The sequence below is a fragment of the Crassostrea angulata genome, chromosome 10 (genome assembly GCF_025612915.1).
Source record: "Crassostrea angulata isolate pt1a10 chromosome 10, ASM2561291v2, whole genome shotgun sequence".
Classification (NCBI taxonomy): Eukaryota; Metazoa; Mollusca; class Bivalvia; order Ostreida; family Ostreidae; genus Magallana; species Magallana angulata.
Window position 1 is genome coordinate 50,767,384 of NC_069120.1, and position 13,372 is coordinate 50,780,755.

The 13,372-nt window shown below is 32.2% G+C and overlaps 1 protein-coding gene across 2 annotated transcripts; it reads left to right on the top strand.

Annotated features, from left to right (window-relative positions):
* Positions 1–8,716: 8,716 nt before the first annotated feature.
* On the top strand, positions 8,717–11,891 carry LOC128167624 (uncharacterized). Of its 2 annotated transcripts, XM_052833442.1 has the most exons (4): positions 8,717–9,731; positions 9,862–9,912; positions 10,478–10,903; positions 11,466–11,891. In XM_052833442.1, exons 1-4 carry the CDS (start codon positions 9,602–9,604, stop codon positions 11,858–11,860), a joined length of 1,002 nt encoding a protein of 333 aa, XP_052689402.1. In that variant the 5' UTR covers positions 8,717–9,601; the 3' UTR covers positions 11,861–11,891. The 2 variants fall into 2 exon arrangements, with proteins under 2 accessions (XP_052689402.1, XP_052689403.1); XM_052833443.1 differs by lacking the exon at positions 10,478–10,903.
* Positions 11,892–13,372: the final 1,481 nt, after the last annotated feature.

Below are 13,372 nucleotides of genomic sequence, written 5' to 3' on the forward strand. Positions count from 1 at the left end.
ATATCTCTGGTCCCATTCTAACAATCTAGTATTTATAATACTTGTAAATAGTTTTGCCAAGCAACTAACTAATGTGATACCTCTATAATTGTTTAAATCTTGCATTTCACCTAGTGGTACATTACGTAAGCTAAAGTGGTACATTACGTAAGCTAAAACTCTTTGAAGAGTTCTGTTCAATTTGAAAGATTTCTCATCAAATCAGTTTTATGAGACGAATAAATGGAAGTAAAAAGCATATTTCGTATTTTAGATTTCTTGTGCAGAATTTCTTAAAATGGATTATGTTTACTTGTATTTATGATTGTCTTACAACAGAGTTGATGGGTGTGTTCCCGTTTTGCACACATTTGATAATTGGGTATAGAACAATAGGTGTGAATTGTGTTGTGATAGCAATTATAGTCTGCTTTAAGTCAAAGATTTTACCTGGATTTTTACTTGTGTTTTATCATTCATTCATAGCGCCACAAAACAAGAAGAATATAGGTATTTTGTTGTGTTTTAGTCTAATAACTATCACCATTTTTTTTTTCATTTGATAAAATAAAGATGACATATTAAATAATATTTTTAGTCTTAAATTTCCGCTCACTGGTAAGAAAGATAAGGATTAGATGATTTGACTTTTACATTTTTGCCCATTTACTTTTAATATAAAACTAAAAAAAGATGAATTTAGGAAACATTGCCTGTCCCAATCCAAATGGAAGCTGATTCAGTGGACACATTTATGATAAAGGGGAAAACTACACGGACAGTCATATGGGGTACTCCGTGTCTCTTTTTACAACTTACATTGTAGCTGCAAAATATGTAAAACGCATGTTTATAATTGGTTGTTTGGTATCAACAGAAAGATTTTCATAAAAAGAAACATACCTATATCACAAAATATTTCAATCTTTGAAGTAGCAGCCTTCACAGTAGATCTTATGATCGACATCACCGATTTAGTATATTGCGGGTTCACTTTTCTGGTTTTTCAAATCAGTAGCTCAAAAAATTCCGACAAAAATGATAATTTAAATATTGATTCGATATGCCTCAAACATGGCTGAAAATCTATGAATTAGGTGTACATTTGATAGGTTTTGTGAAAATATCTGAAGAAGAAGTTATTAAGCATACATTATAAAATTGCCGATTTATCATCATACCATCATCCAGTTTGTCTATTTTCTTCGATTATTCAAACCACAGTATAAATGAAAAATATTTAGCAGCGTTTTCACTACACACATTTCTTGCATTTATGTAAGCAAAAGCAATAAATAAATATTATAAACATATGGAAGTTTTTCCTCAAACTTGTAGCTTGTACATATACTTCCTAAAGGCAGGAAGTTGTACAAAAGAACTACATACACAATATTTTTGCAATAATCTGTTTTGTTTAAAGAAAATAAATGAAATTGTTCGTGACCAAATCGATGTTTGAAATTAAATTCCAGAACATGGATGTCAATTATTGTGTAAATGTGTTTTATGCAAGTTATATTGTAACATAAAATAAATGTAAATATCATTGCGAGTAGATAATTTTATTTATTTCATTGTCAATTGCCGTTAAAGGAACTGTGATATAGACTATAGCAATTAAGCAATTATCTCACCTGGTCAAATTCCCGTTCCGCACACATTTTTTCGATACCTTATTTTCAAATGTGTGCAAAACGGGAACAAACCAGTTGATGATTACTTATATTACAATTTAATAAAATATATAATTCCTGAAATCGGCGTGTCTGAAATATATCTTACCACACAGGAAGAAGAAAAGCGAGAAATACTGTATTCTTGGTTTCATTAATAAAATATGAGAAAATTATAATCAGTTCGATACATTGATTTTATAATCTGTACCATTATATGGTATGATTTATAGAATAATTGAGTCTCTGTTTGCAATATTACGTTGTTATAGATACTACACCAAGCTAACTTTTTTGAAATGTGATCAACAATATGAGGAAAGAAATCAATCTCAGATGCACAAGTTTTTTTCCTAATGAATCGTGTTTGTTTATATACCAGAGAACAAAAATAAGTTTTTGTTAGAATTAAACGAAGCATGTAATAGACGTACGATTAATTTACAGTTTGAATTTTATTACGTAAGACAATATGCCGATAAGATAATGATTTAATAAACATTGTAACATACTTAATTGAAAATTATAACTTTATTTTAATTTGCTTATTTTGTATATTTCATGTACATACAAATGTCATTCGTGATTTTCAATTTGATTAAAATTTAAAAAAAAAAATAACTCTTTCATTTTTTAAGTGTTTTAAAAGTTATTAAATTTCTGCATATTTCAAATTCACTGAACGCAGACTGTAATTAATACATTGCATATTAAAAATGTATAAATTCATCACTTAGTATTGCATAAAATATAATGCTGGTTCAAACTTGCTCTTTGTCCCATCGGTAAAACATCAAGAAAACTGAAAATTCGTAATACTCTATTAACATTTGAAGTCATGATATTTCCAGTGAGGTGATAAGTAGAGACGAACATATGAAAAAAAAAAGTATTTCATGCCATTTTTCTACCAGATATAAACTATTCTTATGTACTTGGATCACTTTTTGTAACGCAATTTATTTAAAGTGACAATCAAAGCTATATAAACATGTAAAGTTACCTCACGTAATTATTCTTTTACTTCATAATTTTAATTGTCATAGTGTATATTTCTAGTTTGTGTGCGATTATCATGAAAAATATATTTTGAATTACATTTCATACTTCAAAAGCATAGTTATTTGAAGAAAATGTATTAATCTTACAAACAGGCAGACATACCTTTTATGTATTTTATTGTTTCACATCAATAAATACAACTTACAAAAAGCAAAAATTTTATAAAAAAGTTAAAATTAATTTTTGGTCATATTTCAGTCATTGATCTTTGACCTTAAATTATTTCAAATTTTGACCATAGAAATTTTTACGACCGGGAAATTTACTACTTCTTATTTCATCTTCCCTAAAAAGTACAAATAAGCCGTGAGCTAGAATAGTATATGAAAATCAAATTTTTGATGGTATTGTCACTCCTCTATACAGATTTATATAGGTCGCAGCTTGCAACGACTAGCCTTACCTCAGGTTTTACATAGTGTGCTATCTTCGTAGGATATTATCATTTTGCATCAATATTAATATTATTGTGTAAATATTTAAAAGTTTTGCCGTATTCCGGTTATCTTTCCCGATTTTATAGCATTTATGACACAACTTTTGGGTCAACCCTCCGAATTTATCTAATTTGAAAATTGATCAAAAAATAATTTTTTAAAAGCGATAAAGATTGATATTGATAGTAAGTTAGTTCTGAATATATTTTCCATATTTTATCATACACAAAACGTAATTGGCTTAGACAGTGGAGGTTGCCCTACCAAAACCTGTAATGTAAATAAGTAAGTAACTATCAATTAGACATATATGTATAGTTTAATGTTATAGTGACATGTGTTTAAGTACTATTAAAATTCCTTTAATAAAATATTTCATCATAACACCCAGTCCAACGGAATTAAAAAACTATTGCAGAATAAATAAAGTTTGCATGTTTTAGATGTTCGATGGTTTGCCATGTTTTGTCTCTAATTCTAAAAACCAATGAATGTTATAGTATTATTATATCATATAACTCGACACAAGGTTAAAATATATCATATTTTGTGTAATAAATGATCTCTTTGCTTATTAAAGAATGGGCTACAAAGTAATGTAGTTTAAATTTCATTCAAGTCACATATTTAAGGTTACATAGTCCGTCCTTGTAATGTAAATAGAAATGCAACTATAAATATAATGGTATTTCTAAAACATGGCTGTATGTGGGTATGTTAAAGCTGTCTTAATAAATAAAGTTCGCATGTAGTATCAGGGACCAGGCAAAAATTACCCAATGCTGGGACCGGTACAAACAGGCATGGGACAATGACTTTTTTCATAAAAAAAAAAATGGGCAGGGGACAAAACTTTTTTTTAGTATTAAGTACCCATTGGACGTATACTTTTGTCAAATTTAGTAGATTCTTATGCACTACCTACTATTTATAGTTAAGTGATCTTCGACAGTTTTAACATTACATTTGTAAGCCCCTTGAGGAATGGGGAAATACCTTAACATTGTTTGATCGAGTGTAATTATTTAATAATTTAAATCCTTACTGGGGTTATTTTTTTTAACGGTAGGTTTGGTTTCAGTATACTTTTGTTTTAGTCTACTGCAAGCACTAGTTGGAATAAAAGAAGGAATACAAAAGCAATCTGTAACTTTCTAAGAATTGATTCAACTAGTACTGCCAGAAAAAATAGTGTATTACAATAAGATAATAAATAAATAAATATTTTTCCCTTGACGTTTGTCATTTGTTTATTCCTTTGGCGGAATAAGCATGACTTCGTCAGCCAGGGATGCATGCGTGCGCATCTATTTTCGTCTTCCTGTTCTCTTTTTTTCTCCTCGGAGAAGTACATCAAAGTCTTGACCAGCACGTGCCAGATGAATTAAAGTTTTAAAAACTTATCAATTTGATGAAGAACACAAAGGCTGTATGTGCGAAATGAGGTGCAATACATCTTTCTTTTGACTGTTAAACTCTCTAGATAAGGTATTGAAACTGGTATAAAATTCACAGGAAATTCAGCATAATGAAGAGGGTGCTTCAAAGATGTTTCCAATTTTTTTGAAACATAGTTCTCGTTAATGAATGAAGTAGATATTCGAAAGACAGACAGTCGAAAGGAAAGTTAAAGCTAGCGTCTCGCGACATCATCAATGCTGAAACTTTACGCTCATGACTTTTTAAAGCTTATTGTGAAGCTGTTGATTAAAATGATCGTAAGGTAAAATAAATTGCCAAAAAATAACATTTACTTTATCAAACACGAAAAGAGTAGTAATTTATTCAATGGAGAAAAAAAACCCAATTAAGTGTGAACCCCGGCCAGTTTTTTGTATATGACAGTATTAGTAGTATATGCGTCTGTATATACCCTGAAAACAATGGGGGTCTATTGTTTGGGGAGGAACAAAAGAAGAACAATGGGGGGTGGTTGACCTACATTTGGGGACAGGTGCCCGACACGAGACCTGTGCATAGCAACAAATCAAGACTAATGATTAATTTAGACTGACGATTACCCGACCAAGAAACAGCGTAGCAACAAATCAAGACTAATGATTATTTTTAGACTGACGATTACCCGACCAAGAAACAGGAACTTCCGAATCACAATTGGGTATTGAATGGAGGAATGCGTCAGTGACCTTTAAAAAGAGTTAAGGGGAAGGAGACTTGGTTGAACACGTGTTTGATAAAAGATCGACCCTATTGTTAGACACTGGGTAGAATGAATACCTGAGTGTAGTAAAAATCGTTTTTAAAATGAAGATAGCTAAACGTCGAGAGAAAAATACATTTTGGTGTTTCTGAAGTATGCCAGTATAAATGACTGTTTTTAAAAAAACAAACGTGTTCTGTTAAAATGAACTAGATTGAGAGACTTTTTAAATGGAAAAATCAGTCAGTATTAACTGATCACCGTATATATTTATAACGAGAGAAATGACACCCGTTCTTTTAAATAAAAATGTATACATATTTCAGAGATCATCTCGGGATGACTGTGTGAATTTTATGACTTGGGTTTTTTTTATAGAACTATATTTAAAGAAGTGATTACATTTTTTTTCAGAGTTATCGATGTATTTTATAAGGTTCTAGTCGGTCTTAACGATATTATAGGACGCAAACCCAGATACCGTCTTTTCACCTTCTGTACACAAGTCAAGGGTTAAAATTTACTTGAGGGCGTGACAATGTATGCAAAAAAGTTGAGTGGCATTAGATTGTTTTAGAACTTTTTTAAAAATTAGCATAAATAACGCATCATTTCAGCAGTTTCAACAAAATAAAAAGAGGGAACAAAAAATAAAGGGTATATAATCTGATTCGGGGGAAGTAAAATATTTTCCATGACATCGATAGAAATCCCCATATCACCACGAGCTGTGATGGAGGAAGCCGCGCATGAAGTCCGTGAAGAACCAGAAGACTGGGATGCAGAGATTGCCGCAGACCCACACCCCCCAGGTCAGATCCACCTGATCAATGGGGAACTGGTATACGTGTTTAATAACGTATACCAGTATGAGAGGAGAGAGAGGAGAGAAGGAGGTTAAGAAGAAAGAAAAAGAAATAGACGTATGTCTATTTTTTAAAGAACCAACGGCCGTTTTAACGGCCACCAATTTTTTCGAAAAGTTGCCTTCTTTTACACTGATGGTGTTCTCAAACGTTGATTTATATTATTTCTTACCAAGGTATCGTTTCATTTTTTCCCCTTATATCTAACTTTTTATTTAAAAAAAAATTACAAAAATTGTATCTTTGGAATAACTGAAAGGGTTTGAAAATGAATACGATACATGGGGTAAGAAAAACTCTTAACAATTAATTTTTCCAATTACAAGTAAAAATATCGAGTGTTCCACGTAGTTGATTTTTTTGTTATATTCGATAAAAAAACAAATCCACAACGTTGATAAAACTTATTTTTTACCAACGGTACCGTTTCATTGTTTTTTACCAATAAATTTCATATTAAAAAGAAAGCTTGGTATTTATGGTTTAATTCAAGGAATTAAAAATGAACACGGTACGATTTGGTAAAAAATAATTTTAAAAAACGCAGACAAATTTTCCATCCAATTTCTTTTTAGGTTATAAGAAATTGGGGTGTTCCACATATTTTCTTTTTAAATTTAATCACTTAAATGCGATAAAAATACGCTTAATCCATAAATTTTTACGATAAAAGAAAAACAAAGAAAACAAATCTTAAAAAACATTTCTTATTTTATTATAGTACAAATTACATATATTTTTTTTCTTTCTTTTCCTCGTCCATATGGAACTGGGATCTGAAATTTGGAGAGAGAAAAAATCACCATGAGTAATACATCTAAAAAAAAAAAAAAAAAAATCGTAACCTTGATCACAAGATAAAAGGCAATGAACTTACGGAGGAATGATTATGTCCGATTCATCAGACAGTTCGCTGCAATAAGACGAAAAATTAAACTGTTTTAGAACGGAAATTTTAAGTGAAAACATTTTCGGTCTATTTAGATTTTACTGGTAAAAACTTACAAAGGAATTCCTAATTTAGACTCCTCAGTGCTGATTGAAAAAAAGTAAGAAAAAAACCCAAATTTTATAATAATTCTAAAATATTGGATTTTTTAAATTTGACAAAACGAAGTAAGAAAAGTTTAAAAAACCTACGAGGAGTTGATTAGGATGATTGACTGTTCGCCGCTGGAAAAAATGGATAGTGATTTTTTTTTATAAATTCAGCTTTTAAAGTAGAACAATCTATTTTGTTTAATTTGAATTTTTTATTTCATGAAATATAAACTTATGAATGAGTAATAATCTAACCCTATGGGTGAAATTTCCCACTCAAGAGACTTTTCTGCCTGTAGCAGTCTTCTCGGTTTACTGAAAAAAAATTGTTGCTAAAAATTTAGAAATTGTCACGATTTAATACCCCCCCCCCCCCCCCCAAATGAATTCGATCTATAATTATACTAACCGATCTCTTTTCGGTGCCATAGGGGTTTTTGTTGGGCTTTAAAAAAAAAGGACACTAATGAATGCTTTAAAGAGATTTTAGAGTAACGTTTTTATTTTATAATTAGCAGAAAAAAAGTATAACTTAGTATTACTAACCCATTTTCACCACTGGGGGTTTTTCTAAATTAAAAGAGTATGACTTTTATTATTCGATAAAAGAATAACTAATTTCTTCAAGGTGAAGATTTAGAGTCAATTTGAAATATCATTTGAATAAGAATATAATGTAATAATGTAACCTACACGTCTGGGGTTGATTCTAGTCTTCCACCCCTTCTGCTGTGTCTTTAAAATAAATGATCATTTTCTATCAAATATTCAGTTTTCAAAAATGTACAAATATTGATATGAAAAAAACTTAGATTGAGTGTATTTTGTTTCAGGAAGATTAAATATCTTTTTAAATTATCGAGTTTAAAAACTTACGGGCAAGGACAGCTGTCCAGCAGATCTCTTATTTTGTCGAGAAGTTCGACCACTTCAACTCTACAGTTGCAGATGCATTGACTGAAACATTTAATTTAAAAAAAAATGAGTTATAGTGATCAAGGGTAAATTGGAACACTAATTGCAATTAACTGCTGTACTAATTATAAATAACTAACCTCGCCATAGTTTTTAAAAGTAAAAATCCAATAAAAATAATGAACCTCAGCTGATATGAAGGACCTTAGAAAGGGGACAGAATTAATGCTTTTCAATGATTTTATAGTCCAATTCCAAAGAAAGAAATCTCATGCCTGGAAATGATTGGTTCAAAGTGTATAATAGATGGGATGTATGAAGAGGTGGGGGAGGGGGGGGGGGGGTGATTGGGGGAATAAAACATAAACATTGGATAAGAAGGTCCAACCCAAGATATTTTTTACGGGTGAATGCAGAAAGCTATAGAGTAATGTTTGGTGTTGTACTACCCCCCCCCCCCCTTCCCCTTCACCCCCCCCCCCTTCGCCTTCCACCTTCCATAAATATTTCACCACCTGATAATAAGTTAGTGCGTTCTGTTTTTTGCGCAGAGGGTTAGATTGTCAGATTTTCATTAGAATAAGGGGGTTACAACACCCTCTCATATATAATGAGAGCAAATAATTAAAATGCAGTCATAGATTATGTCATGAGTGGGTAGAGAACAATACTACATTGTTTCAGACATTAGTAATGGGGGTATCAGAATAAACTCCTAGGTCAACAAAAACGAATCACCTATTGTATGCACTGTCGAAAGACAAATATCAAAGTCGAATAAAATTGATATAAATAAATCGTAGGAACTTTTTCTCTTCTCTTTCCCGCAAAAAAAAGTTACCAAGTGGAACAGTTGGAGTTATTCACATTTTCTTTTCATAATGATTGTGATAGTTATTTTACATGTATTTCTCGGGATATGTTTGTCTCAGCACACTCCACCCTGTGACTGTCAAAACGATTTGGGAATTGCCTACTGTCGCCATGTACGGGCATGTCCAGAATTTGTATCAACTGCCCAGGTGGAATGTGCGATAATTGAAATAATTTTGAAAGCAAACACATCGCTTGACCAAGTATTGATCCACGGGGAATGTAGAAACATGTCGGTATACAAGCGATTGTGCATGTATGCAATTAAGCAAATAGTATTGCGGTCTACCAGAGAGAGTTTCCTTTGTTCAGGTAATTATATACTTAAAAAACTGAAGTGTGATCGGTGAAGCAAAATTACTGTACTCGAGTGTTAATTTATCTGTTAAGGTGATATTTTCGATTTATTGTGTAAGTAATTTAATTTGAAGACCTATTTCGGAAACAGTCATTGTATTTCAGAGTTGAATTTTATGAAAATTTGCGTAAAATAAATTCTAAAAAAAAATTAAAAAAATTAAAAAAAATTCAAGAAATTGGATTTCAAAAATTTTGTTACTATTCGATCGGAATAAAACTTTTTTTGGTCACATGACCTCTTCTTTTTTTCTCAAATCTGCGAACCTTCCTCTTTGTGCAATCACCCGTGTGACGCGTGACACCGTTATCAGTCATTCCCTCATGGCGTGCTCACTGATGAACGGGCGTGTGTTGTGTAAAGGTACAGAAATTTTGTTAAATCTCACAGATCATTGTAAAATTCTGTCTTTTATGTAAAATGTTTAAACGCTTTTTTTTTGAATATCAAATCTTTGATGCAAATGAAGTGGAAAATTAAACTTTATCTGTAGATTTGACCACGACGATGAAACCGGGGCTGTTGGAAATCACCAGCGAGAAGCGTGAGTAATCTCTTCTTTTTGTCATTGTATCTTCTTTTTAATTAATACCGTTAATTGGGCGATTTTGTTTTAGATTTCTGTTAAAGTTTCGTGGGAAAAACTAACATTGCATTACAGTTTTGTTTTTTCCCACGCGTTCGATCGTTTCGATCGAGCGCGCACACGAACAGGGTAAAAATGAAATATCTTTATTTTAGAGATTGAAAAAGTTAAGAAATGGAAAAAAATTATGGACAACTTTTTATTGTTGATGTTGTGTATGCACTCCTCTGTTCGTGTGAGTGGAATTGAATATTATCGAGCATGTGCGGATCTGAAAGGGAGTGAGGTGGGTCCCAACCCCCCCCCCCTTCTATTTGAAAAATGAAAAATAATTAAATTTATATGGTAAAATTTTTGCAGATATGCCTCAGACCCCCCCCCCCCCCCCGGGGCAAACAATTATCCTTTGGAACCCCTCCACCCCCCCCCCCCCCCTTTTGGAAAAAAAATTCTGGATCCGCACATGTCAGAATCCATTTTTTATTTTGCAAATTAAAATGTGATTTTTCCCCCTTAAATTTAGATTTTACACTCGGAAGGGATTCGTCCAGGACATACAATAACTTATCGACGACTGACGTAACCGAACAGCATGTTGACAGAAGCACACTTATTAATGAATCTTATGCATTTAATAGTACACCAATCCCGCATGAAACTACTTCGTCCGAAAATGAATCCCTGGCATTGTTTCCTATAACTTCTCCCAATGATTTCACAGCCACTATGCATGACAGTACTCCGCTTACGCAATCAGTAAAACAGACCACCCCCCTTATTAAACACTCCACAAATATTTCTTCTGTCATGACAACAAATGCCTCTTTACCATCTGCAGCTACTTCCTCTTCGCATTATTTTACTGTCACCTCAAATTTGACGGACTTGACGACTGCTGACACACAAACTCGCATCACCACCATCGGAACGAAAAACACTGAGTCCCTCGGTACGAATCACGACCAACTGCTTTACATTTTATTTTGTGTACCTCTTTTAATATTGGCATGTTTTATTATATATATCATTAAAAGAAATTTTAATCGTAGGCGAAAACACATACATGTAACTCAGCACGTCAGTGATCGTGAAAATGATGATACCGATGAAGTAATGATGTTTGAAATGAGACACAAATAAAAAATTATTTCAAAAAATATGACTGCATGCATGTTGTAGTTGTTTTTTGTTTGTTTGTTTGTTTGTTTGTTGTTTTGTTTTGTTTGTTGTTTTGTTTTGTTTTTTGTTTTTTTTTTTTGCATGAGCTGTGCATGGAAATTATGCAAGTAAGTAATTTTATTGCTAAAAACCTTTTACAAGTTAAAATCATTTTTATTTTATGAAGTATGACGTTTGATGAAAATTTAAAAATCAGACATGAATAATTATACATTAACATCGAAATAAACTAATATTTTTTAAATGTAATTTTTAATGGGGGTCATTGATATGACTTAAAATGATTTACATTGTTATCACAGTGAAGTAATGAATTTTTTACAATTTTTTAGTGAACGAAGCCTTCAGTATCGCTATTACGGCCATAATCATGGCCGGTTTGATTGGCCTGGGAATTTTGCTGCGGTATCTCCTTAGGAGATACCGCAACTACATTTTGCGGAGAGGGAGGCGGGACAGCATTACGGCGGCGCCACGGGAAGACATTTCATACCGCCGGACCCTGGCCGCTGCGCAGGAAGTGGAAGCGGCCGCCACACTGGCCACCATAAAGAAGGAGCCGGTGACACCCCATTCCTGTCATTGCACCCTGGCCGCGGCACAGGAACTGCGCCACGCCATAAAACAGGAACCGGCATCCCCCCGCTCCTGTCGCCGGACTCTGTCCATGCCAGTAATCTCCCCAAGAAAGGACCCCTACCTCAGGGATGAGTTAATTGCATTGTAATGCACCTGATTAAATACCCGATAACAAAACTTTTAAACTTGCTTGGTGTTTTTTTTCCACTGTTTTCCTATATGATGAGACGAAAGAAATATCTGCATTTTTTTTTGCTGATTTCTTTCTTTCTTTTTGGTAACTATATTATAATTTTAGAAATTTAAAAAAGAAAATGTTTATATTTCTTAACGTCTCAAAAACTGTATGAAAGTTTCAAGCAAAAAAAAAAAAAGATGCCTGAGGCAATTTGATCAGCTGAAAAATGAAACGATGGTATACAAGTTTGTCTAAAGATACTGGTCCAAGTAATCAAATAGGAAACATTTAAGACCATTTAGTATCGGTATTTATCTCCTGTTTGTCAAACAATTATCTGAACGACGTAAAGGACAGTCTATTGAGTAGAATTAAAAAGAAAACAGATCATTATATTAAAAAAATTCAAGATATAAAAGCATGGTCAATATTTAAACGATTTTGCAAAGACACATTTTTGATAATTAGCTTAAAAATTTAAAAAACAATGACAGAGTCAAGGGGAAAATCGATATTTTTGAATGGAATGAATAATTGTATACGCCCACTTATTTAAAATCCAATCAATATGAACAATTTGAAATGTTTTTCAGTCGCCAAAGGTAATAACCAATGAAAGAATTAGATTTTCTGCGATAAGTTCAAGATTATTTTCTTTCCTTGTAGTATGAATTTAATTTACTTAGTGTCCGCATGGCATTTTTGGAACTTTTTTTTATCAAACTCTGTTAAGCTTTGAACAAGATGTATCAGTGTGGATTTTGCCATTTGATATTCGATTCGTACGATAGTATGACAAACCATGAGAAAGTACACGAAAACAATGTGAGGTATGTTGATCTATTTTTTTTTATATGTGTACGTTTTGTGTACAAGCTAACCGCTTAATTTACAATGCAAGAGGGATAACTCTCGCTCTCTCTCTCTCTCTCTCTCTCTCTCTCTCTCTCTCTCTCTCTCTCTCTCTCATATTTACAAGAGATAATGGACAAAATAACTTTTTTTAGTTAAAAAATTCAAAAACTTTAAGTACTCTCATACTTTCAGGTAAAAAAAAATAAAAATCCAACAAATCAGCAGCTATCTGTAGGTTATTACACTAAGGATATTTCAGATTTTGATCAATGCAATCGAATATCGAATAGTGAATTACAATAAAAGTTTTTTTTTCTCTCTCTCTCTCTCTCTCTCTCTCTCTCTCTCTCTCTCTCTCTCTCTCTCTCTCTCTCATATTTGCAAGAGGTAAGGAATATAACTTTTTTATTAAAAAAAAATACCATGTACCCTTAGGTAAAAAAAAAAAAAAAAACAACAACAAATAGTAGTTATCTGTATGGTATTGCGTTTTCAAGGATATTTTTAATATTTTTGTCAATTCATTGAAATATCGAATAGTGAATTACAGTAAAAATTGTCAAAGATTTTTAATAATTAATTAGTCTAAATCTATAGCGGTATATTTTATTGTCTAATATTTTATTT

Bases quoted from the DNA above. Each gene is read 5' to 3' on its own strand.
- LOC128167624 (XM_052833442.1), top strand. From the start codon at position 9,602: ATGACCTCTTCTTTTTTTCTCAAATCTGCGAACCTTCCTCTTTGTGCA. The intron at 9,732-9,861 runs GTACAGAAATTT...CTTTATCTGTAG, and splicing joins CGGGCGTGTGTTGTGTAAAG to ATTTGACCACGACGATGAAA. The intron at 9,913-10,477 runs GTGAGTAATCTC...CCTTAAATTTAG, and splicing joins GGAAATCACCAGCGAGAAGC to ATTTTACACTCGGAAGGGAT.